Consider the following 27,642-nt stretch of genomic DNA (forward strand, 5'->3'; position numbering starts at 1 on the left):
AGGAGAGAAATGCAGCGGGGCCTGCAGGCACACAGAAAGCACCCAGACTATTCCTTCACCCATTATGCAAGTTCAGCATTAGTTATCCTTATAATTATCAAGTCCAGCCTAAAAACTGACCGGCCTCTTCTATACATAGAAACTGTTCCACTTCTAGCACCTTGTTAAGAACCAAATTTAAGGTGTTAGTTTCATCACAGGACTAGATAACATTTACAAACCAGTCCTCAGAGGTCATTTCTGGAACATGGCCATCTGCCACCACAGGTCCAGGGGGTCTGAGGCCAGGTGCCAGGAGAGCCCCTACCCTTCTGGAGGGGTTTCCTGACCTCAGGGGCAGCAGCAAGCATTTCACAAGCCTGCTCGGAGGTGTCGGTGAGGGTTCTCTGGGTGCCACGCAAGGAAATAGTCACCTTGAAGCAATCGTCAGCACATAGAGGCAGCTCCCCAAGAATAATTGGTCTAAGCCACTTCTACTCTCCTGAGATCTAAAGGAAATCTCACTCCATATTATCACTGCCTCACTAATATTTATGTGTCCTTCCTCATGTATGTTGGTCTTGGATAATAAAACTTAGTTTGTAAAAGTAACTCATTGCATATGGAAGGTCAAATCTGCTTATAAACTATGTGAAGTATGTATGATCTTTTTATTTCAGTAATACTGAAGGCATTATTTAAATGCATTAAAAACATTTAAAAATACACATTTGCTTTTAAAAAATGAGTCTTCATTCTGCAAAACAGTTACATAAAAGAAAATGATCCGTGATAAAAGTGTCTGTCACTTAGATGTTTATTTATATTCTATAATTAGACTATAAATAAAACACCAAATCATAACAGTAAGTAGGAGCAAAGGATAACCTGCTTACAAGACACACTTCCAGAGGCTTTATAAATCAGTATGATCTGCAGACACAAGAAATGGTGAACATGAGTGTCACTGAAATAATTAACACAGAGAAAAACAGACCAGGGCTCTGGCTGGTAAAACATGGACAAGGCCACATGTGAGTCTAGCAATAATAATAGGAATAGGAAAAATACTTTGTTCCCTCAATTTATTTTTTCTCTTTCAATTTTTTACACTTGATAGTATCTGTGTTTCAAATTTGCTAAAGGGATGAAGTATGTTAACAATGGGATCAATGGATCATAACTAATAAAGGTATAATTAGTTTCACACATTTATTCATCAAAGCTGTAACAGCGTCCATAAGACACGAAAAAATAATTTTATATTTCTGCAATATATAAGCCAAAACGTTTCCACATACAGATCTGTTTCTCTCTCTCTTTCTCTCTCTCTCTCTATATATATGTATTTGCTTGCTTGTTTGTTTAAAACAAAGTCTGCTCTGTACAAATTCTAAATCTGCATTTTGAAAGTAGACAGTGATTTCTCAGGCTGACTCTTTCCCTCCAGAGCCATCCACTAAAACCTGTGAGGACCACACACACCCAAGTGCCATGTTTACCTCTGAGTGAACTCTCTGCACATGTGACTGCAGGTTCCCTTTTTGTGAAAAGGCAGCAGGACAAAAGGCACAGGCGTGGGGTTTTTCACCTGTATGTTTAATCATGTGAGTTTGCAGTGCCCCCTTCTGGTTAAAAGCTTTCCCACATTCAGTACATTTAAACGGCCTTTCACCTAGAGAGGGAAAAAAATGATCAAAATGTAATTCCACATTGTATGAGCATCTGATGAATTAAAAGAGAAATGCATTACCCCCAAACTCGAGACCCCAAACCTATCTGTCCAGACAGAGCACCGCCTGTACTGTAGACTCGTACATCCCACTGTCTACTCAAAATCTCAAAGTTAGGACCAAGGCCACACAAAGGACAGAAAAGCCAACGTTGCCATCCAGGTCTAGCTAGTGCTAAGGCACACGTCCCGTCTTTCCCTTTGAGCCATATCCTGAATCACCCAAAAGTGAGTGTATTTCCTACCTGTGTGTATCCTAATGTGCCGAGTTAGCTGACTTGGCTTCTGAAATGTCTTTCCACAGTGTGGGCATGAATATGTGAATCCACTCCTGTCGATGTTCCGATTATAAGACCTTGTACTTGATACCCTAGGATAACACAGGGGGAAATATTCATGAAGTCATCTCCTCTGTATCGCAATTTCAAGATTAAAACAATACCAGCGAGTGTGGCTGACCAGTGGTCAGAACATGCTTCAGTGAGAAATCACATTTAAGTGTGTCTCCACAAACATGCAGTTGTTCTGTGTGTTCATTACCATAAAATTCATTTTACCTATCTGATGAAAAGATAAACTTAGTTTTGCTTTGTTTTCTTGGTGGGGAGAGGTCAGACCGTCCCTTCTGGACATAGCTCTACCTGCGGTGGTCAGACATACAGACATGTGTGGGTATGATCCCTGCACTGCTGAGTCTTGCTTCATTCTCCAGGCTCCTTCCTTACAACACCATCCACAGGCTGCTGATCCCAAAGTTCTCCCTCCAGCAACCCAGACACAGCCCTAGACAACTCCCTGTCCACCTGACATCTCTGCGCTCAGCTACCTGGCAGCTGCAAGCTAGTACGAACTGAACAGGATTCTGCTCATCCACCTGCTGTGCTCCCAGGCAGGACATAGCAGCTCCCATCTGGGCAAAGTCAATCCTGAGGAGTCGCCCCAGATTCTTGCTCTCTCTCACCCCTGACTTCAAGCCCATCTCCAAAAGTTACTGGTTTCACTCAAAATACCTGCAAAGATGCTTAGGCCTCTCCACAGTCCAGTCATCAGACCACCATCTGAGAAGTGTCCTCTTTCCACATGAGGATTCACTGGTATCCTTGCACCCCACCCCCAGCAGCCATGCCACAGTTAAGTTGGGGCAGGCTTCCCACTACCTTTGGGATAAAATCCTCATTCCCAGGATGGCCTCGGAGGCCCTTAACCCCCGGGCCCCACCTCCTTCAAACCTCCACAGTGGCTCCCAAGCGCCAGCCTTTCTCTGTTTTCAAATGCAGAGAAAACTCACCGCAGCTGAGTTGGGGCAACTGCTCTCCCATCTGCTGCAATACCCTTCTCAGGACTGGCAGTGCCCTCCTCACTTCAAACATCCTCCCCTCCTCAGCATGGCCTGCCTAAAACAGTCCACTCGCCAACCTGCCCACCCTTCCAGCACTGCCCCAGAGCAACCCAGTTTTATTTCCTTCTCCACACAAGCACTGTCTGAAACTGTCTCACTGACTATCTCCCTAATAAATGAGCACTCCATGAGGATGAGGCTGACTGGCTGGCCCATCCCTACATCCCAGAAGAGCCAGAAGCCAATGTGGCCAAGGGCATGCTGGCTGCCTAGACATCATTCATCACCTCTCCAAAACCCTTGGAGACACATCAAAATTGCCTGAGTTAAAACTTCATCAAAATAAAAATCTAGTGTGATAGAGCACGGCAGTCTGGTCTGGGAGTTTAAAAATCACTGAAGCAGTGACGTCTTTGATGGGCACAATTAGCCAAAAACAGGCAAAGTGGGGGGCATAGGAAGGGTAAGGGAGCACTGGCCCTGTGGGGGCTGTGGTCCATGCTTCTAAAACACAGCGCCTAAGAGGATAAATAAATCCTACAGAGCCTTCACACACTTTTGTGGTGGTCGTAGTTGTTCTTTAAAAGCACACATAATTCCTAAACTTCAGAGCTTGGAATGGCGGAGAGCCAAACTGGTAAGAGCAGTTAAAGAAAACTGATACTGGCTTTTACAGTGTGTTGGCGAAATCAGCTCGAGTGTGACAACTGAGCATGGCCATCAGCTAACCAGAGCACAAGGGGCCAGAGGGTGCTTTGTATTTCATTTTGCTAAGAAAATGAAAATTCAATAAAAAGATACAATTAGGAATAAACCAAATATGAAACCTTGAAAGACATGTTAAGTTTTACTAGAAATAAATGCATGTATGCATTTAAGTACAGTCATATTTGCTACTATTATGAGCTCTAAAACTGGGCAGTAAAAAAATAAAAAATAAAACCAGGCAGTTATTAGGGTTTAAATCCTTGACGCTTGAAATCTTTGAGCTGTAAAACCATGGGAAAGTAACTTATACTCTAGGGCTTCTCATTCACCAAGTGGGGACATTAAAGTATCCTGGTCTGGTAGGGCTGCTAGTCATGATTAAATAAAGTCTTACGGACATATATTAATATACACACCAAGCACCGTGTCAGGAACATGTAAGTTCTAAACAGGTAGTATAAATAAACTAAACCGTTCAAAAGAGTGCTGACCTGGCCTTTGCAGATCTACTTTATACACCTTGTCACTTTGCTATAAAAACGTTTTGCCAATACCTTGTTCTGCAACTTTTAACACTATAATACTAGCTAAAAATTTCTGCTCATGCAGCCTGATGCCTATTTAAAAATTTTTCAGCTTATCTTTCTTACCGGAGACATGACTACACGTTTTAGGATATCCTGACACCACGACAAGATTAGCATCTGTGTAGCCGTTTCTAAAGTAGACAGTATTTTTAACTAAACCCAGCAAACTACACCAATCTTTAATATATCATATAGATGTCTTTTTTTCTACCAAGCCCAAGCAAAGGCTCATACCTAATTTTGTAATGAGTCTTCATGTGCTCCTTCAGCTGTGAGGATGTCTCAAACTCCTTCCTACAGGCCTTGCAGGTGTGAACCCGGTTCCCGGCCAGCTCCTGGCGGTGCTCTTCCATGTGTATGGCCAACTGGCTCTGCAGAGTGAACTCATCCCCACACTCAGAGCAGATGAGATTCTGCAAAAGCAAAGGCCATCCGTGAGTAGAGTAAATGTTTCAAGACCATGACTTCTTACAACAACTGGTACTGGAAATGATCAATACACAAACTACTCTTTCCTCTAGAACAAACACTATTTTCACTCTCAAAAACTGTGTCAATCTGTCCAAATATGAATATATAAAAATCATCTCCATTGGAAGAAAAAGACAGGCATGGAAACAGGTGAGAGAACAATGCCATTTCTGGGCAAAGTGAGCTCTCTAACTGGCTGCTGCGCACCTGCCATTTCATACATCTGTGCTGTGCAAATGTTAGAGAAGCAGAATGACTTCACCACCACAGAAGGGTCAGGAACAGAATTCAAATGAAGATTACAGTTTAATAGACTCCCTTAAAACAAAATGACAGCCGATAAATTTTTAAACGGAAACACTTATCATTGTTTCAATCTGTTTTACAGGCAGCCTCTCACAGAGAACTCTGGGACTCTGTCCAGACACAGCTTGCTCGGCACTGGAAACAGGTGTATTTGAACAGCGCCGTGAAAGAAGTGTAAAATACACCCGGGATTTCAAACACTTCTGCAAAAAGCAATAGAACAGCTCAATAACATTTAATATGAATAATATTTTGGATGTATTTTCAAAATAAGACATAGTAAAATAAAACTTATTTAATCTGTTGTGTTTGGGTTTTTACTTTTTTAGTATGGCTACTATAAATTTTAAATGACCCCTCTGTCAATTGGGCAACATGGGCCCATATGTTCTAGAGTTGGGTAGTTCCCCACCAGCTATAGCACTTGGGTGTTAACCACCCTAAGTCTGTGACACGGGGATGCCAGTAGCATCTGCCCTCACAGGGTTATTAGGAAGTTAAACAAGATGATCCATGCAGGATGCGCAACAGAGAGCATGGCACAGAGGGAGAATTCAGGGACTCTCCTCAATAGGAACTGCTGCCTGACCACAAAGTGTGATTAGCAGATTCATTCAGAGTCCAGCACACAATTTTTTAAAAGATCTTCAAAATAAAGTGTCCAAACACGGAGAAAAAATGAGTGTAATCTGTCAATGAGCATAAACTGTTATTTCCAAATAGCAAAACAAAAACAAAAACGGGTAAAAATCAATTTTATTTTAATTTGAAAATATATCAAAATATTCACATAGTAAAAGTTATTGAGTCCATCAGACTTTCTTTTCATTCCCATACACAACAGTCCAGTCAGTGTGAGTATGCCCCACTAAAATGACTATTTCATCAATACCAAGAGCATCCCTGGCAGAAAAAGACTAGCTGAATGGAGTATGTGAGCAATTCCATAAAGACTTCCACTTAAATAACTTGTTAGTATTATTATATAATTTAAGGAAATAATGAACTACTAAATTGTCAGCATCTTGATGATAAAATTCTTTTTGGGAAGCTGTCAAAAAGAAAAAAAAAAATACCTAACATAATCTGGTGCATCCTTTTAAAAAAAATTAAAAATCACTCCCAAATGTGTAGGGCAAAACTGTCATTTCCACCAAGGACCCCCATAACTGGTGCCCCACCCTGTAACTGGGAAGTAAAATGTAGCTCCCCTGCCCTGCCCCGTCCTCACCCCACTCATCTACTGCTCTGGCGCAGACTCATCCTCTCCTTACTTTTTTGCCAAGTGATGGGATTGGTCTATTTCAGAAGCTACCTACACTTGTCAGGATTCTGAATGAAAGCCCTGTTCACGCCACTTCCATCGTGGGCAGGAGCCCTGGGGCTGCAGGCAAAGTGCAACACAGAGTGGCGAGTGTCTTCGGCGTCTCCACTTCACACCTCGAAAGCCCGGGGCACCAGGACAGCCTTCCCCCCTGCCCCCGGCAACTGCGAGAAAACCCCAGCAAGGAGCCCACACCCCTGCTACCTCGAGGACTGAGGACCAAGGGCCACTAAGGGACATGCCGCGTCTGGCATCCTCCATGTTCAGAGCTACCGTCATTCCTCAAGCCTACAGTGACCACTTTCTCCCCTAGAAACAGACCCTTCTGGGTAATTCGTCATGGACGAGTGGCAAGCACAGCATTCAGATCAGCCTCCACCCTGCTGAAGATCTAATTTTTACAGGTCAGAGTACAAAACATGAAACATACTTGCTGCCCTGAGCCCCCCACCCCAGGGCCACGGCCTGATCCTTCCCTGCAGCCCCATCTCCTGGACCTTCACTCACACCCTCTAGATGCCAGCACTGGCTCCCTGCCCTGGGCTTCCTTGGGGGCCTCTGGGTTCCCCATCCCACTGCCAAGCCCTTCAACTGAGGTCTTTATAGTCACTGCATCTTTCACTCTAATTTCCCTTTTTTCTCTATTCGTTTTTTCATTTGTTTCAAAAAAAACTCACAAGGCAATTTTAGGATGACTGCTTTAAAATCCTTGCCCAATAATTCTGACATCGGGGTCTGTTCCATGTAGGAATCTGCCGTCTTTTCCTGTTAGAGTTGGAACTATCGTGGCTCTTGGTCTGCTGAGTGATTCTCAACCATATCCTGGACATTCTGGGTGTTATACTGTGAGGCTCTAGGTCTGTTTTAGCAGCCAGTCACTCTGCCTGGATGCAGCATGGGACAACGTCAGGGATGGAGGTCACCCTGCAGCGCCCCACTGACCCCAAGGGTGGAAAGCACAGCATGGACTAGGCCATCTGGCATCACCTGGTTAACGTCACTGCTGCCAGGGGCAGTGAGGCTCAACTCCACCCTGACCCATTGACACTCAGAGAATCAGGACCCTGCCTGCTGCTGCCAGGCAAAGTAGGAGAGGTCAGCTTCCAGCACGGCTCTGCTAACACCAATGGGTGGGGGACCTGGGTGTCACCCTTCTGCCAGGAGAGGGATGCAAGATTAGCCCCCTCCCTAATCCCAGGCAGTCATAGGATCAGAAGGCCATCTGTTTCTGAGGAACAAGGGACACCATGGGCTGGAAGAGGATCACTTGCAGCTTTGCAGTTGGGGATTGGTGGGAGCATCATCAAAAAGATTTTGTCGGTAAACCACCCTCTTGCCAGTTTTGGCAAAGGGGAACCAGGTTTTCTTGAAGCGTTTTGTCTGTGACTATTGGCAGAAGGCTAGAGGCTTGTCCAGCAACCCATCCAGGAGTGTGGGAGGGAGAAATGCCCCAGAATTCACTGCCACGCTGCTGCCCGGCCCCAAAGCCCCTGAGTGACCTATCTCCTTCCTGCTCCTTCAGGGTTATGTCCTCACTACACAGTGGCAGTTGGGGGGGGGGGGGGTGCAGATAAGGCTCCTTCATGTTAGCTGGACTCTTACAGGCTATTGACTTCTTCCTGTCCTAACATATCAGATTCACTTCAAGTCACTGAGGAATATAAACACACCAAACAGAAAAAGGTGGCCAAAGATGTATGATTTTTAACATCTGTGGGCAAGATTGATAACAGCGTTCCAGTATCTTACAGGGTGACACTTCCTCACTGAGCATATGGCATCCGGCCACAAGCTGGACTTCCCAGCCTAAGTGCTCCAGCCCCCTGCATGCCCCTTCCACCCCCTATCCTCGAGCCATGGGAGGTGACCTAGGAGGGGCAGGCGGAGTCCCGGACATCTCAGAGGGCACAGGAGCCCCCGGGCTCTGCACTGCACAAGGCTGGCCAGGTGACAGAGGGCCACTGTGAGCCTGGACCCCACCACAATCAGGTACGGTAAGAGAGCCCTCGTTTTCATGCGCACGGCAAACACACCCACGGCCGACACACCCACGGCCAACACACCCGCACCTGAACCAAGCCCAGCCTAGCCCTGTCTCCTGTGCCCCTCAAGAAGCCCTAGTCACAAACCCCTGCCTGGCCCAGGATGCCCATGTTGGTTACAGAGGATCCCGCCCCAGCTTCCAATAGCCCCTCCGGGCCGCACGCGTCTACACTGCCCCGCCGTTGCTGCAGGCCCTGCCGGAGCCCCTGCAACTACTCGCCCCTCCGCCACAATCATTCACCGCAGAGACGCATGATCTGTCCTGCTCCAAGAGAATCAAAAGACAGGAGAGCAACAGTACTAGGAAGTAAAGTCTAATCCTCCTCCCAGGAAGTACGTGTTTCTCAAAGACCTTTTTAGGGAAAAAACCAGAAGTGAGAGATGATGGGACGCTGACCTCCTCACAAGCAGGGCAGCGAAAGGCACAGACAGCTGAGGTCTCAGCGGTGACACCGAGGGTCAGGTGAGGCCAGCTGCCCGCACATGTGGCTTCCAGGACAGGACGTCAGAGCACAGCTTAAATTGACAACAAACTGACAGCAGCAAAGAGTTAAAGAGCAGATCATCCTCAGAGGGGCAGGTGGTGAGCCCCACTTGGAGGAACAATGTGGGAAAGAACATGGGCAAAGGGTGTGCAAGAGAAAGTACATCGCAGGGAAGATTCTGAAACTAATGTCCAAGAAACTAAACACCTGGAAATGATAAATTAGTGACTCCCATTCCCCATCCCAGAGAAAGTCATAGTCGATCTTAGAAGACAGCCCCGAAGAAGAGGTGCCATGAGGTACATGGGTGGCCATGAGGGGACAAGGGAACGGCCGTGCCCTGGGTGCCACAGCCATCCTCACCTACCCCGGGTGACCCTGTTGGCTGTCCCAGCCCAGACTGATTCAACACTGTCAACATGTTCACTTTTCCCCTGTAACAATCTAAACATTTAATTCAGTCAAAATAAAAGTACCAGATGATTTTTAACTAGGCGAAACTCTGAAGTTCACATTAATGGTAAACCAGAAAAGGAAAACAAGTACCCTTCGAACATTTGCTTATCATTACAGAGAAACAGCGCAAAGACAAAGATGACACAAGGTGGAGGTCCCCAGGAAACCCCGGGAGGACAGGGCAGAGGGTATGGGGGCAGCAGTTCTTCTGATGCTCGTTTGTGCCATTTTGACTTGTAATAGGAAGTGACTATCCACATATTCAAAACTGAAGCCCCCCTCCCTGCCCGCCCGGCCCCAGCCCCTACCAGCTTTCTAGGCTGGCCGTGTGGTCACACTGACTGGACCTGAGGAAGGGCAGTCAGGAAGAAAAGGGAAAGGGTGTGCCTAAAACAGGAAGCCCTGAATCGACTTCAATCCTAGAGGATTTTTAGTAGGCTTCTTTACAGGGCGGAGGGTGGGGCGGGGCGGGCTGAGCCAGGCTACTGTAAAACTATTTCAGAGGTAATTACAGGATAGAGCAAAAGAGGGAGTGAGTGTGCCACTGCTGTGGCCCAGGTCCCCAAAGCCCCCATGATGGAGGATGGGACACAGGACACAGGAACCTGAGCTGGTGGGAGGCAAAGCAGTCCTGTAAGGTGTGAATGGAGGTGGAGGGATTGGTGTGAACTCCCGAGCTGTGAGATGTGTGCGTGCTGCACCGCACGTGGACCTGTGCTAGGAGATGCAGTGGGGTTTTAAAAAATAATAATTTTAGATTTGGGAAGAATCTGTAACCAAGTTACAAGAACCAGAATCATAAATGAATAGCTTGCTTGCTGCAGCTTTGTTCGTAAAGACAGAGGCTGAAAACCATCATGTGTCTGCCAGGAGAGACTTGCTGATTGTGACGTATGTGTGCACAATGTAATGCCATGTGCTGTTCACAAGACAGCTCCACGATGCACATAGGTGTCACAGAGCAAAGGAGCAGGAAACTGAAGACAACAGGCACAGAAGGGATGGCTTGTACTCTCAAGGCTGCAGAGGACATCTGTCTGTGCCCAGAATGCCTGGCTAAGGGCACAGAAGCTGCTTCCAGAACTAGAAATCATGTTCCACGCCCTCCTCTACTCTGATTTCTTACTGGGTACATGCACAACTTGGGCCAGAATCCTTTAGTATACTCTTTAACACAGGCACTTTCTGCTTTCCAAAAAAGACAAAAGCAAAAACAAAAAAACAATGAGTTGAAACAAGGCAGACCTATACTCTGCAGAAGGTGAAAAGCAGCACAGGCTTTCTAGAACATAATGTGGCATTCTACAAAGAACTTGAAAAAATGGTATTAATTCAGTAAATTCAACCATAGGAATCCATCCTAATGAAATAATTAAAGATGTATACAAAGATGTACTATGTATAATATTTTCAAAGTGTAAGTAATTTAAATGTTAAATAACAAAAGAAATGATTGCATATCATTATGCTACATCCAGATGCAGAACACAACATAATTTAAGATGCTGACATGGAGAAACACTCATAATGTAGTAAGTGAAAATGGGGAAAGATATATTTACAAATATATTAAGGAAAAACAATAGGTTATAAAACAGTAGCATAAATATTTTTAAATTAAACTATTCTTAAATACATAAACTATTATGGAAAGCACATAAAGAAAAAAAAAAAAAAGCTGAAAGACTCTGTGTTCACTCTCTCCAAATGCTGTGATTCTCATTTCTTCTAATAATGTTATTACTCTCGTTAATCTTTAGTTTCTCATTTTGTCCAAAATAAACACATATTATTTATACAATTCACTTTTAAAAAGATAAAAATAAATTAGTTTATATTAAAAAGTAAAGACATATATAAAAAGAAGAGACAAACGTATATAGAAAGTATGAATTCCATTTTAATATATGCAATTTAAATACTGTATTTGTTTTCCTGTCTCAGGAGGAAAGTATACCAGATAGTTTTCTGTAACCATCCCTCAACAGTAGAATTAAAGGTGACTTTTATTTTCTCCTTTTTACTTTTTGCATTTTCCTAATCCTACACAATAATAATCAGGGATGGGGGGATTAATGTTTTTGAAGCAACAGTCATTTGTACCTCCAATCAGGCCCACACCCCTCGAAGCAATGGGAAGCCTCCGGTTCACACATCAGCAACGCACCCCATTCACCTCAATGCACTCCCAAGACACCTGTGGCCCTTTCAGGATTGTTCACTTTGGTGTATAAACTGCTTTGAGTCACCATGAATGTCTTCTCTTCTCTCAAATTCCCACAGGTTGGGGGATCCAGAAGCTGAGCGAGGAAATACTACTGTCTCCAGAAACAGAACGTTTACTTTGACCACTGAGGAATCCTGCATGGGCATAGCTGGATCTTCTGAATATGCTACACATTGAAGCATCTGCCCTAAGGGGCTGACGTGGCCAGAAAATAAAACGTTTTATCAGTGAACTAGAGAATTAGGAAAGGCACACTGAATGATTAACTCCTGGAAATCTATAGGAAAGGCTTTTTAAACTAGTTGATACCTAAAATCCCCCTGACCAAGGATTAGATGCATTTTAAAAATCCATCAACAAAGTATAGGCCAAAATAATTACCTCTTCCTTTTCATGTAGCATAATATGCGCTTTGAGACTAGCCACTCTGGAGAATTTCTTGTTACACACAGGACAGGTAGGATCTTCCCCATTGTGGGTGCATTTATGAAGTGTCAGGTTGAATTCAACATTAAATGTTTGGGGGCACTGGTCACATCGATGTGGCTATTTGGAGAGAAAAGTCAAGAAGCCACTGAAACACAATCTTTCCACAATAAATGCCATTCAAATATTAACAAGTACCATAATCTAAAGACAATCTAAGGAACTGCTGGAGTCTCTTCTGAACCTAAAGTCAATAAATCCAAAATGGACACAGCAAAGCTCCTCACAGAATTTCTTGAAGGATTGACTATAAGGACGACAACACATCTGTACAAAAAACATCCTGAACGAGAAACTCTGCATGTAAACGTATCAGGATATAGTCTCCATGGAAATAAACATGAAAAACTTCAGCTTCACCAGGGTGAATTTTTCCCTTCTTTTCTGACCAACCCCACTGCTCTACATAGAATCGCTCCCAGTAAAGTCAGTACTCATAAAAACTTCTACTAGATTTTAAGAGCGTTGCTTAACACAGTCTAAAATTTTCCCCAGATGAAAGGTATTCTCCTTAGTTATAGAAAGATAAAATAACCACCGGTATTTCTCTCTGAATATCAAGATACCAACAAGCCAGTATTTTCACATTTTCAACTTAGGAGGGTAAAACAAGTTATCAGTACTGGTGATGTTATATATTATCCTACGTTATATAGAATATTCACGCTGAAAGCAAAACCAGTTGGTGGTATCCTGTTCCCTAGAGAAGAGGTCCCTGGCATTCTCCTGACCATTTCAAATAGCTCACTGGCATCCATTCTCCTAACCTCGGAAGGAAAACTCAATGATTATTTTTTAATGGTAGTTTAACTGCTACTTTCTATCTACCAGGCAGATCATTCCGTTAAGACACTAACACTCTTAACCTCGCCCACACGGGGCCCTGAAAACGAGGACTCAAATCTCTAAGAGAGTGTTACTCTCTGCTGAAATGAGATCTGACATTTCTGGAATACCATTTTAAAAGGCACAACCCCTTCAGGATAACACTCCTTGCTGGAGAAAAAAACACATCGAGATATACCAATTCTGCATTCAGTCACACAAAAACCAAACTACTGAAAGTCCTGTTTTGAGGCAATTCCTTTGTCCGCTGATACAGAGCTACAACACATAGATTGACTAGACAAGCTCCACTTGATCTCATTAACCAATATAAGGGTCAGGAATATGCCTACAAGTGAACACAAAACATCCAGAAACGTGTTCATGTCAGATAAAATGCCCCACAATTTACAGACCTAAATTAGAAGAAAAAATTTCATTTGACATGCTGATGTTTTACAATACCTCCAGTTTCAACGCTCACATTTCTGACATCCCTCTTGAGAATACATACCTTGTCATTTCGCTCGTGATCCCTCATGTGGCGTTGAAACTGGGACTCTTTTGGAAAAGATAGCAGACAGATTTCACACTTATGGAAGTTTGGAACTTGATAGGCATAATTAGTGTTCTCCGCATTCAATGTTAAAACTCCATCTATAAAATTGCATAAGTATAGACAATAAATACCAGTTGTTATTCTCATCACATAAATAAAACTAAGTTATTTGGTTATTGTTTAGAAACCAAATTATGTCAGAGATTTATAAGAGAATTTAGAAGAAATTAATGATATCTTGAATTTTTCGAATGGACATTTTTAAGCCAGAAACAAAAAATGTTGGGATGACTGGGGCACAGGACAACAGAATTCTACGCACCCGCTAGTAACTGATCTTTAGAAATGTGAAACTAAACTCCTGAGGTTGAGATTCACGCAAAGACACGCAAAAGCCACAACGTCACTTAGCCTTGCCTTCATGCTTACTATGGTTTCAAAGTCACTGGAAATCACAGAGACATTTCGCCTACGTCACTCTGAGAGTCCATCAGTAACCCACACACTGTTCAACACTGTTCATCTTAAGTCGCTCAGCAAACAAAACTCAAGTAGAAGCATAAATGCTAATTCACTAGTTCAATCTACCTCTGAAAACTGCTGGAGTGCGAGATTAAGTCAGAGAGGAAAAACTTCTATTCTCCCACATGGTTAGGGTTTAGGAAGACCTTTGTCTGCAGTGCTTTGGACAATCCTTAGGCTTCACGATGCACTTCTATAGACCCACGCAGGTCAATGGCTATAAACATAAAAGTATTTTCAAATAAAAATATGTAATAATCACAAAAACTTGTCAAGAATTTCAGAAAATAAAATGTCCTAAACGTCTACTGTTCTTTAAAATAATAAACTCCAAGTCTTATAATTTAGGCACAAATATATAACACACATTAATGATACAAAGACCAGAAATAATATGTCACATACAATTCTTTGTATCAATTTGACTCATAAATTACTGAAATGTAGAAATTTGGAAGTAAAGTAGGGTTGATTTTAAGCCTCAAGGAAGCTCCAGAAAGCCTATATCTCAACTGTCCATGTGGTAAACATGGGCATTCCAAATTCTCAATGGACCTTAAATCCCTCCTTGGAGAAAACAGCCTGCAGTTCCAGCTTTGGCCAGAAGTCCCCCAGTCCTGACAGTGGCCAAAATAGAGCAATTCTCCAGATGGGAGGTGGCAGAGACCAAGAAGGTGGAGTAGAGAGCCATGGAGAAGGCTGGCGACACCTTCAAGAATTCTTACAGCAGATCCTTGAGTAAACCGATTCCAGTTTCAAGAAACACTAATATAATTCAACAGAACAGCTTCATCCAGAAACAGAATGGGTCTACCACAGAAAAGATACACGTAATTTTATTCTATTTATTCTTCACTATACCCACATTCTATTCAAAGACCATGTATTCAAAACTTCTACATTAAATTAGCAACAAAATGTTTTATGCTCTCCAGGCCCAAATACAATAATTGTTGGGACCACATCAATTGATATATTATCCCCTTTGGGAAAGTTTGTATTATAGGAAGAAATAGTTTAGAGATTGAGAATGCTCAAGTAAAATATCTGCTGAAAACTGTGTTTTAACGCTCAGTAGCGGGGGGGAATCCCTGGGTGGCTCAGTGGTTTGACGCCTGCCTTCAGTCCAGGGCATGATCCTGGAGTCCCAGGATCGAGTCCCGCATTGGGCTCCCTGCATGGAGCCTGCTTCTCCCTCTGCCTGTTCTCTGCCTCCCTCTCTCTCTCTCTGTTTCTCATGAATAAATTTAAAAAAAAACATAAATTAAAAAAAAAAAAAAAAGCTCAGTAGTGAGTGTTTCTACCTAATGGCCAAATATAGTCATGAGAGCGCTCCTCACTGAAAAGCAAAATTAAAAGGCTATCTCAGGATGTAGAATGAAACAATGTTCACAGCCTCTATCTGAAACTACTTAAATGTTACCCATAATGAGAAAGGATGTAATTAATTACAAATGATAGATAAAATGATAAGAGATCAGTAACTACACATTTAAAACCAAAACTGACATTGTTTGGCCTAGGAATTAAGATTTTTCCAAAATAGATTTTTATCTCAAGAAGCAAGACTTCCCTCTTTAACAGAGCTCAAAACATAATAAAATCATGTTTTCACTAAGCCCCTTCCCCCAGTGATAATACAGTATTAATTTGGTTCAAAAACAAACTTAAAACAACCCTAATTTAAATTAAAGTGCAATAAAAGGGGAAAACATGCTTTAGTTTCCACGCTGAGTGTAATTTTAAAATCGACAGCACCTCCAGACTTTTACTTTGCTTTGGGAGAACATACTTGTAAACCTGCCCTTTCTCTACACTGGGAAAGCACGAGCCTTTGTCCCAGGGCTCCCAGGGTGAGGCAGGCTCTCTCATGCACACTTTGCTTTCTGTCTGGATGGTGTCCAAGGCCGTAAGATAACCCCCTTCGCCTATCATCTCTCTTCAAGCTCATTTAACTTTCCCCAGTGCATGCATTTTTCAGAAAGAGGTAGACGAAATTGATGTATCCTTAGAACACACTTCAGGAGATCCACAAGCCCTGTGAAAACTTCATGCAAATACCCCATGTCCATGTATTTGCCCATTGTTGGGGAAGGGTGGCAGCTCCGCAGCCACAGAGACCACCAGACTTTTTAGGGGGCTAGGGATTCAGGTAAAGTATGACCAAATCAATGGCAGCCTCTTAATGGTCAACCCTCCTGAGGACAGCTGCATTTTTTAGAGGCAGCTGGAGGAACGTCCCATGAGATTTTGGCAACACATATTCCTAAAGTCTCCCAAATCAGAACAGCTATTCTCTAGCCCCCCAACCCCCACACACATCATAAACATTGAGCTATATGCATTCAACAGTGCTCAAATCTAAGAGTTCATCCAGGTCAGGAGTTTTCAAGTAGGTCTTTTGGCCCACCCCCTGCCCCCCACCCCCTTCCCCCAGAGGCAGGGGATGGATCACCCTGAGATTTCAAGACCACAGGGAGACTCAGTAGGCTAATTCCAGCCAGTTTACCTGGATAGTCACCTGACACACACACACACACACACACACAAACAGGCGTCACCACATTCTCTTCAACTGCTCATCCTTCATGATACCAAGAACTCAAATTCACTATCAAACGTAAACACAAAGTGATTGCACAAAGATCAGAAATTGTTTGAGCAGCTTTGTTTTCCTTGAAAGAATGTGAAGATGAGCTTCAAAATCAATTTAACTCTTTACATAAAGATTCTCAATAGTACATAATAATAGCTATTTACCAACCAGCCCCAAAATCATCTCAGATTTGTGCAGATTAAATAAGCCTATCTCAGAGTTGTACAGATTAAATAAGATAATGCTTCCTGTCACTACTAGAACAAGAACCCACCCATGATTTAGGAACGTGGCCATCTCTCTAATGCTCATCCGCCCGATGCCCCAGCTGGCCCTCTGTGGCCACACCCTGCCACAGCTGTAGTCAGGCCTGGTCTGTAATGGGGACTAGACAAGCTACCCTACAAATTGCTCTTCCCACACCAGACACAGCAAACCAGCCCCGTCAGCCAAATCTTAATGGCAAAGGTCTGTTCTTATCTCCCATCTAAAGAACTAAATTGATCTCTTCTTTGTTGTTTTATAAAGATTTTAAGTGATCTCTAACCCAGGGTGGGGCTCGAGCTCACAAATCGCCTGCTGCCCTGACTGAGCCAGCGGGGTGCCCTGCTAAGTGACCTCTTATACAAAATGCCTCTCTATGATAGGACAGTTCAACAAAATCTATTGCATTTATAACATTTCAATGATTTTCCAATTTGCATCTCCTGACCTAAACCCTCAAGCACTAGGCATTGAAGATCTCATCTCTCCATAAATCCTGCTGAGACATTTTTTATATTAAAATGAGACACACCAGTTCTGTTTCTAAACCAACTGAGCTAACTGCCAAACTTTGCATCTATTTTTATTTTTGTTTTGAATAAAAAGTTTCCAAAAAGTGGTTGACATCTCTACTGCTCTCAGCAGGCCCGTCTTTTCTTCCAACATCTTGTCCAACATCTTGTCCCTGAGAGCTAGGCTCTCCAACCATGGATGTGTTTTCTCTCACTTTTCCATCCTGACACCAGGATGCTTTCTGAGGCCACCAAAAGGCCCTTGGAGAGTCTGACAGCTATCACCCCCACTTCCAGTAGGGTCCCACCTCAGCTACCATACCTCCTCCTTTTTGTTGTTGTTATTATTTTTATTGGTCTCTAGTTTCTTCTCTTTTCTCCTGTTTTCTCCTGCTCCTCCCACACTGGTCAGCGTCCAGGTCTGAGCACACCAGGACTTTTCCAGGTAAAACTCTGCAGTGCGTGGGCCTGTGAACCCTTCCTACTGGGTCACTGTATCTCCAAAGCCTTGCACAAAACCTGGCATATCCTGAGTGCCTAGCAAACATTTGCTCAATAGTCAGAGATAAGATGAAAGCTAATGACTCTTTGGTCTCTACCCAGTTGTCTAAAGCTCCCAAGACCAGCATATCTAATTTCCACTTGTAGTCTGACTCCTGCCCCACACCTCAATTACCTTAGTATTCTTCCAGCTTATTATGCGTCCACTAACTATTCTTATTTTGTACATACATTCCTTAGCCATTTGATTGTTCCTAGGAGCTAGCGGAAACGCACCTACATTATTTTCTCCATAGAATCTCTGTCAGAAAAGTGCGTGCTCGAGTTAACAGCACCAGCCGTAAAGCACCTGCTTTCCTCTTCTTGGAACAAACATCTGTCAGCTCAAAAGCACCTGCACCGAGAGAGGGTTAGGGTTAGGGTGGGTTAGGGTTAGGGTTAGGGTTAGGGTTAGGGTTAGGGTTAGCACTTTTTGAATTTCACCCATTATTTACTCAACAGTATTTACTATTAAGTAAATATTCATTTGGAAATGAAATGTACTCATATAAAAACGTAATCCTAAAAGTATAGCTAATGAAAAAAGCAGTATGTTCTAGATGCTATCACTCCTTTTAAAAAGGAAGGGGGAGGCAAATATACCATGTATTTGCTTGTTTGTGCATAAAACATCCCTGCAGAACTACAGAAAAGAATAATAGCATTATGGGGCAGCCCCGGTGGCGCAGCAGTTTAGCACCACCTGCAGCCCAGGGCGTGATCCTGGAGACCCATGATCGATTCCCACGACAGGCTCTCTGCATGGAGCCTGCTTCTCCCTCTGCCTGTGTGTGTCTCTGCCTCTCTCTCTCTCTCTCTATCTGTCTCTATGAATAAATAAAAAATCTTTAAAAAAAAAAAAAAGAAAAAGAATAGCATTGGTTACTGGTAAGAAAAGGCAACTCTCGGGGATCCCTGGGTGGCTCAGGGGTTTAGTGCCTGCCTTTGGCCCAGGGCACGATCCTGGAGTCCCGGGATGGAGTCCCGTGTCATGCTCCTGGCATGGAGCCTGCTTCTCCCTCCTCCTGTGTCTCTGCCTCTCTCTCTCGATGTCTATCACAAATAATAAATAAATATATATTAAAAAAAAAAAGAAAGAAAAAAGGCAACTCTCTGGGGGAGTAGGGCTCCAAAAGGGACTTTCATTTTTTAAAGTTCTGAGCCATTATAACATATTATACGCTCAAAAAGAATTAAGTTAAAAAGTGAGAAATAAAATTTACTTGGGGGGAAAAGAGTTATACACTCCATACCCTTGTTGGATTAACTAAGGAAACTTAGTCCAGAGACCAAGGTCTTAGTCTTAAGACCCCAGAGAAACTTAGCCACTTGGTCAAAATCACACAATCAACCATGGCAGAATGGAGGGTAATTTTCAACTCATAATTCAAGACTCTCTCTTAAGCAGTCAGGCTTCTGTGTCTCTTAGGGTCATGATTTCTGAGATGAGACCCCAACTTCAACCTTGTGCCTACTGTAAAACAGCAGATGTACCTGAATTTTATCAACAGTACTTTATGTTAACTGTAAGCCTAAGACTGTTTATGCTCTTTCAGTATAAAAAATATTCAATTGAGAGTCAAGCCAAAGTACCCTGCTTGTCAAAACCATGGTAGTTTCCATGAGACAACTAGAGTCTGGAAACGCTGGTACTGGTTTCTTGATAAATGATATGAAATTTACCTGTGACACAGAGCTAAAAATAAATACCTGGTCAGAGACTCATTAAATGGTCCCTAACAGGGTCAGGCCACTCATGTTCTCACAGTAAAATTCACCTCTACCCAGGTGTGCTTTCAATATGCCCATTTTGTCAGTATTTGTATTTGTGTGCAGTTTCCCTTTCACACCTCGGATTACCACACTGTCTCTATTTTTAAAAGGAATATCAATCCTCTTTCAAATATTTGCTTTTATTACCTGTACATCTTTATATCTAAAGACTTTAAACTCAGGTGCATGTATATTTAGACACCACACACATTATCCAAGTTTAACAAAACTACAGTGTGTTAAAATTATAACATAATAATACCTCCAGTATCTATAGCCTCCCCATCTAGCTAAAACAATTCTAGGCCCAGGAACTAAAATTAACAGTCTTTCTGAGAATGACCCAGAGGTGTACTGCTGAGAATAATGCATCCTTTGACAATACAAACGAATTTTCTATATGTGATAGAATAATTCCTTGCTGATTTGCTGCCATTACTCTGTTTCTCATCTCCACAAACATACAATTGACATTAGCACCTTAGCACAGCAACAACAATCAAGTAAAGCTAAAGGGCGCCACAGAAAATCATGGACAGCCTGGTCCAAGATTCTGTCCCAATTTCCAATGAAGCATGTATGCACAGTACATACAATTTTAATGCACATTATCTTAAAAAATGGGTATCTATAGATTAAAATATGGGTTACTGGTCACAGACTAGGAGGACAGTGATGAAAGTAGGACTGAGTGCCATAAGATTTAAGAACCTCAGTCCTGCCTGGTGGTTTGTAAGGTCTCCACAAACCAAAGAACCTGTCACTCAGCTGGATTCCTCATCCAAAGATGAGGCCGTTTTCCATCCTGCAAACATACAGGGTTGTTGCAAAAATCCAAGGTATGAAAAATATGAAACAAAAAGTACTTTTTTAGAAAAGTAAAATGCCCACCTACTTGGAGGGCTAAAATTAACAAGGCAGACAAAAACAAGGATTGATAACGATCTGGAGCAACTGGAAATCTCATCACCACTAGAAAGAATGAAAATCACTATAACCACTCAAAATCCATTTGGCAGCATCGACCAAAGTCAAACACATACAAACCCTGTAGTCCAGCAATTCCACTCCTACATAGATCCCCACAGAAATGTGTACATAGGTGCACCAAAAACACATGTTTAAAAACACAAAAGCATTATTTATAATAGCCAGCAAATAAAAACAAAGCAATTGTCCTTCAAAAGCAGATGATGAATTATTCATCTAAAAGTGAAAAGAAGAACAATAAAGCTTCAAGATGAAAATATAGGAAAAGGGCTTCATGATCTTAAAATTGCCGGAGATTCCTTACACGGGTCCCAAAAGTACTAAACAAGAAAGGACTGATAAATAAGGCAATATTAAGAACAGGAACTTCTTTCATGAAAAGATATCCTTCAAAGAGTGGACAAAAAACTAGAAGAGCTCATATACAGTATACATGAAGAACTCCTATACATCAATAACAAAAAGACAGAAGTCTTTGCCAAAAATATAGAGATGGCAAGGAAGCATACAAATATATGGCTTTACACTGTATCTCGTAAAGGAACTGCAATTCAAACAACGAAATACCACTACATGTCTATTAGAAGGACTAAAATAAAAAAAAAAAAAAAAAAACCCTCAATAATACCAAATGCTGACAAGGATGTGGAGCAATAGGATCTCTCATTCATTGGCTCAGCCACTTGGGAAGAATCTGCCAACTTCTTGTAAAGCTAAACAGTCTCACCATAGCATTCAGCCCAGTGGTCAACAACATTTACCCAAATGAGGGCTGCCTGGGTGGCTCAGCGGTTGGGCATCTGCCTTTGCCTCAGGGAATGATCCTAGGGTCTGGGATTGAATCCCACATCGGGCTCCCTGTGGGGAACCTGCTTCTTGCCCTGCCTATGTCTCTACCTCTTTCTGTCTCTCATGAATAAATAAGTAAAATCTTAAAAAAAAATTTACCCAAATGAACTGAAAACTAATGTCCACAAAAAAAACCTGCACACAAATGTTTACAGCAAGTTATAATGGCCAAAATCTGGAAGCAACCGAGATATCCTTCAAAATATAAACAAACTCTGCTGCATCCAGACAATGGAATATTACTCAGCAATAAGAAGAAATGAGCCATCAAGCCATGAAGAAAGGAATCATAAATGCATATTGCTTAGACAGAGAAGGCAGTGTGCAAAGGCTACATATTGCATGATTCCAGGTATAGATACTAGAGAGAACAAGCAGAGCTGTGGAGACAGGAACCCCAATGTAAACTATGGACTCTATTAAGTAATAATGTATCAAAATTGGTTCATTAATTGTTACACATGTACCACACTAATACAAGATGTTAATAACAGGGGAAAGTCTGTGGGGAGAATAAGCAGTATGCAGGAACTAGGTACTATCTGCTCAATTGAATGTAAACCTAAAACTACTATAAAAAGTAAAGTCTATTAACTAAAAAAATAATAAAACATTCAACCCAGTAGGAAAATGGGGAAAGACCTATATGAGAGCCTCATGAAAGAGAACTGATGGCTAAGAAAGTCTATTAGCACAGAACTGCAAGTTAAAAATCCAAACACTATGCATACCAGAATAGCTAAAATACTAAAAGGACAGAGCAAGTGCAACTCTCTCCAACACTGCTTGTAGGAGAGCAAACTAGTACGATCACTGGAAAACTGTTTGACAGTGTCTACCATGACCCAGAAATGCATAAAAGTGCATAGCAGCATGCATTTATAATAGCCCCCAACTGGAAACAACCCAAGTACCCAGAGTAGAAATGATAAATTGACAATGTGCTACATAACAGAATAACATACAACCTTGTAAATGAACTTATTTCTGCCAAATAATAAGAAGGATAACCTCATAAAAGCAAATACTGAATGAATGAAGCCAGAAACAAAAAGGTATATACTGTAAATTCAACTGAGTCTGCAAACAGATAAAACTAACCTGTGGAGTCAGAAGAGGACAGCGGAGCACAAAGAGGGAAGGCAGTTGTAACAGGGAAGAAACACCAGGAGCTTGTGAGGTCCTGCCAATGTTCTAGGTGCTGGTTACATATGGAGTTCATGAAGCTCTTTGCATTCTCTATGTAGATGTTTGGTTCAATTAACATAATTACTAAAATACAGTAATAAAGGTTTCAAAAAAATACACACATCTGGCCTCCTCCTGAAAAATGCTTAAGACACGGCAATACTTAAATGGAGCAGAGCAGGAGCTTGCCCCTGTAAACCAAGTGAGAGCTTGGCAATTCTCCCAGAATTGAGGCTCCCCGGAACTGGCTATTACCTGCGGTCACCTAGTACCTTTAACTAGCTTGCTTTAGCTGCCGGAGCCATGAACAATTAAGTTTTTCACTTCTGTATTAAGAGCACACTGTCCGCTCATGCTGCTTATTACATAAATTATTAATTTAATCCACTAAGGTAAGTTTTCAACTCTGCTGAAATTTTAGGGGAAGACACTGCAGAGCTGTGGGCTGTCTCTGAATCTCTCAATCTCCCACCTTTACCCAGAACAGCTCTGCCGGAGACCACTGGTGTTCAGCCTTGACCACACAGTGGAACTACTGGGGAGCCTGCAGAGCAGTGATGCCTGGCTCCCCCTTACAGGTTCACACATAACTGGACTCGAGGCCTGGTCATCAAGATCTTTAAAAGCTCCCCAGGTGATTCCATAATGTTTCGCCAAGGGTGAAAACCACCACTTGAGATCCTGCCACATTTCATGTAAGAAAGTTCTACAACTAAAAAGTAGCTTGAAAAACACTAATCGCTTGAGCGCAGAGACACTGACTTTGTATACAGAGAAAATATAAAGACCCTGGTACAGGATAAGCATTATTTTAAAAAAACTGCTGAGTTGCCTCTATCTCACAAAGAATTATGGTTTAGTATGGTTTTCCCAGGCTGTATTTGGGTCAAAGACCAAGATTTTTTTTTTTAAATAAATCTTTATAATCAAATATTTTTCCTTTATTGTGGGAAATATTCTGAACTGCTGTTAACTCACTACTTGATTCCAGGATCATAAAATCTTTAAACTTGATGTGTTTACCCCACACACTTTTCTCAAAATATTAAAAACTCTGCCTACGTAAGAAGCTCAGTGGTGGAGAATGAAGGGTGCTCCTTTACGAAGAATTTTTTTCATTCTCAGATGCCCAATATTGTCAGAGAGTTATTACTTTAAGCAGAACCTGCCCTCCCCTCAGCCCCACCAGGAGTACCTAGTTGAGTCTGAAGCAGAGAAGTCACCTCTAAACCTGTCAGCACATCTGCTGCCTTGTGCGCTGAATCCTACTGCTCTTAGCTCAGCCCGGTTGTCTCATCCCCTTAGAGAGAAAAGGAGAGCCCCTGAGTTCATCCAAGAACAGCTAAAATGGCCTAAACTAATCATCTGAGCAAGAGGGGACTAGTTTATACATTTGGCTCAACGTCTGCTGGCCTCAGCTCTCTGGAAATGAAGTATTACAAATATTCCTCCCACAGAAAACGGAAACGGAGCAGGAGGCCAAATACAGGTACAAGCTGGGGAGAAAAGGTCTGTACCACCGCACTGGAAAAAATGGAAGCCATACAAGTCCCCAGAGTGTGGTTTCCACCAAGGTCATGTTACTATTTAAACCAAACTAAGCACAATAAAGAAAAAACTCTACCTCGATCATCCTTCTATCCCCAAGATAGTGCCAGGCACCAAACAAGTACTCAACACACACCACCCCCTCAAGGCTTCCTTTGCCACAGCAGCCCCCCATCCACAGGTAGGTATACTGCAAGGCACCCCTCCACCCTATGCCTGAAACCAGAGCGCAGAATCCCATCTATATGGTTTTTCCTGTGCTTAAGTATCTATCGCTGAGCTTGACTGACAAATCCATAACAGATTAACAATAGTAGTGACATAGACAACACTAGTACACTTGTGCAGATGCGGTCTCTGGTCTCTCTCCCTCTCAGTATCTTATTGGGCCACACTCACCCTTCTTCTTGGGACGTGAAGTGAGGTAAATGACCTCTGGCACCGTGACCTTCTGATGATGTCACTAAGACCACCGTCTGACCGCAGGGGACTGAAACTGCAGGTAAGGCGGGGCGGGGGGGGGAGGGGGCAGGTAGGACACCACTACTGTACTTCTGTCCTAAGCTAATTATGACTCCAAGCAAAGTTTTCTTAACATCTCCATTCTGACATCCTTTTCTCTGGGAACCCTAGACTACAAGTGTCTGCTATCTGCTGCCATAAACACGTTCCCCCATCACAGGACATACACAGTCTTTAAGAGCCGCGGCAGAGATCCTGTTAGGTGAACTCTGTGACCCAGTCCCTAGCCGTGCACACCCACCACAGGAAGTGTTTTAAAATATTTGTTGAAATACCCACCATTTGCTTCAACGTGGATGGAACTGGAGGGCATTATGCTGAGTGAAATAAGTCAATCGGAGAAGGACAAACATTATATGGTCTCATTCATTCGGGGAATATAAATAATAGTGAAAGGGAATAGAAGGGAAGGGAGAAGAAATGGGTAGGAAATATCAGAAAGGGAGACAGAACATGAAGACTCCTAACTCTGGGAAACGAACTAGGGGTGGTGGAAGAGGAGGAGGGCAGGAGGTGGGGGTGAATGGGTGATGGGCACTGAGGGGGGCACTTGACAGGATGAGCACTGGGTATTATTCTGTATGTTGGCAAATTGAACACCAATAAAAAATAAATTTATTATTAAAAAATAAATATTTGTTGAATATATTAATTAACCCCTATGTAGGGCTTTATATATATCAAGGCAAAATAGTAAAATGCACAGTTTGGACTCAAAGGCAGACTCAAATCCCAACTCTGCCACCAGCTGGGTAGACCTACCGACTCACTTTAACCTCTCTGAGCTTTATTATTCCCTCTATCTGTAAAATTCCCCACGCACCTTCCAGGTTTTTCTTAAAAATAAAATTCATAATGGTAACATAGAAAACGAATTTCTGATAATGAGAAAACATTCTTAAGACAGTTAACTGACAAAGCGATAATCCTCAAACATTTTGATCTCAGGATTTTTACATTTTTAAATATGGAGGACCCCAAAAACCTTAGGTCTATACAGATTATATTGTTACTTGCCCTATCAGAAATTAAAACTGAGCACTTATTAAAATATTTATTCATTTAAAAACAAACCTACTATAGGTTAACACAAACACACATTTTTATGAAAAATATATTCTCCACAAAAGCAGTAACAAGAGTTTTCACTTTTACAAATCTTTTTAATGTCTGGCTGAATAGAAGGTTAGTAGCTCCTCATATCTGCCTCTGACATTTTCTCTGTTGCAGTAAGTTACATTTTGTTTTCCTGCAAATCATTTTATTTGGAATAGATTCAGTATGTTGTACATGAAGATACCGCAGCTTCGCAGTCTGTGCAAAGGCGCCAGCAATGCTACCCCCATAGTTTTTGTACCATTAGTGCAAATGTTCAGCAAGTGAAACAACCAAACAGTAGCACTATGAAAATATTTACCCTGCAGACCCCTGAGAGTGTCTCCAGGGCCTACATTCTGAGAAGAACTGTGGTGTCAAGTTATTTTCAGACGGCTTTGAGGAAGCCTCTGCTGGGAAGCTGAAGCACTGGGACCTAAGAAGTTGAGCAAGAGCAGGTGGATTCTCAGAATAGGTAACAGCAAAGGCCCCACCCCACCACAAGTGTGGCCTCTGCCAGAACCCAGGGAACTGAATGCTAGAGCACAGGAGGAGGGAAATGAGCCCTCCAGAGGCTGGATCAATTAGGATCCTGCAGGAATGTGGATTTTACCCCCAAGGAATCAGGAATCCTTAAGAGTTTTTACCAGGGTGTGGCCATTTTATCTACATTTTAAACTGCTCCTCCAGGTGGACTGGTGACGAACTTAAGGTAGCGTCAGACTACCTGGGACCAGTCAGAGGCTCCCACAGAAGTCCATGTGCACGCAGGTGGACTGGGTCAGCCAGGGACACCAGGTGGAAAGGGGGAGGGCTGACTGAAAAGACATTTTTAAGGTAGAAGCTACAAGACTTAATTATGAATAGCCTTGAGGAATGAGAGAGAATTATTCTTATGTTTGGGGCTTGAAAATCCAGGTCCAAAAGGATGCCATTTGGGAAGACGGGGGACTGCAAGTTGATGCAAATTTTCCACGGTCTGGCCTATGCCTTCTTCCAAGCAACCGAGACGCACTGCACCTTACATTATTTTTGGCAGAAGGCTTCTTAGCAAAAATAAAAACAGTGAGCAAACCAGAGCCAAAGCCAGAGCACGGGGAGGCCTTTCGGGCCTCCTTGCAGCCTCCAGCAGTCATGCTGCAACCTGAGTCCGAGTCCGCAGCCCTGCATTTTCCCCCAGCCAACACCTCGGCTGGCTCCGGCTGGCTCCCGGACAGCCAGGCGGGCTGCGCTGGGCTGCGCTGGGCTGCGCCGGGCTGCGCGAGGCTTGCTGGACTCACACGCAGGGCGGCACTTGCAGCGCTTCCTTAGCAGCGGGTCGGGTCGGGTCGGCTCACTGATCGCCCCGACTGCGGCAGGACCGCGGCCGCGGCCGGCTGGGTACGTCCCGCTCCAAGTTCACGCCACTTCCTCGTCCGCACCCCTCTTCCTAAATGCGATCAAGGGCACGCTGGAACCCCGATCTGCACTTCCGGGCCCGACCGGCCTCGGGTTTGCAGAGCAGCGCAGGTGCCCCCGGCAGGCCCCAGCCCCCCGCCCCCCACCGAGCGCCCCGACTCCTCCCCGGGGAAGGGGACCCCGGAGTCCCAGCCAGCGAGGGAACGAGTACCCGGAGGCCACCCCCTCCCCCACCCCCGAGCCGGCTCACACGCAGCCGCCTCCGCGGTCTCGGGTCTCGGCTCCCGGCCCCCCGGCGGCCCCCCGGCCCGCCCCGCG

General features: G+C 43.3%; 1 protein-coding gene across 7 annotated transcripts in view; it reads right to left on the reverse strand.

Annotated features, from left to right (window-relative positions):
* Positions 1 to 27,642, reverse strand: part of ZNF236 (zinc finger protein 236) — a 104,113-nt gene that overhangs the window by 75,825 nt on the left and 646 nt on the right. For 2 of the 7 annotated variants that reach the window (XM_072819412.1, XM_072819445.1), the window contains exons 2-6: positions 13,483 to 13,625; positions 12,039 to 12,203; positions 4,580 to 4,758; positions 1,957 to 2,081; positions 1,482 to 1,654 (exon numbers count right to left, since the gene is read on the reverse strand). In XM_072819412.1, the coding sequence (XP_072675513.1) occupies positions 1,482 to 1,654; positions 1,957 to 2,081; positions 4,580 to 4,758; positions 12,039 to 12,203; positions 13,483 to 13,625 (785 nt within the window). Of the gene's footprint in view, positions 1 to 1,481; positions 1,655 to 1,956; positions 2,082 to 4,579; positions 4,759 to 12,038; positions 12,204 to 13,482; positions 13,626 to 14,115; positions 16,110 to 18,198; positions 18,317 to 26,248; positions 26,363 to 27,206; positions 27,467 to 27,574; positions 27,594 to 27,642 lie in introns of those variants that run through there. The other 5 variants (XM_072819433.1, XM_072819418.1, XM_072819423.1 and 2 more) reach the window with 5 other exon arrangements.

This window comes from Canis lupus, chromosome 1, assembly GCF_048164855.1.
Source record: "Canis lupus baileyi chromosome 1, mCanLup2.hap1, whole genome shotgun sequence".
NCBI lineage: Eukaryota > Metazoa > Chordata > Mammalia > Carnivora > Canidae > Canis > Canis lupus.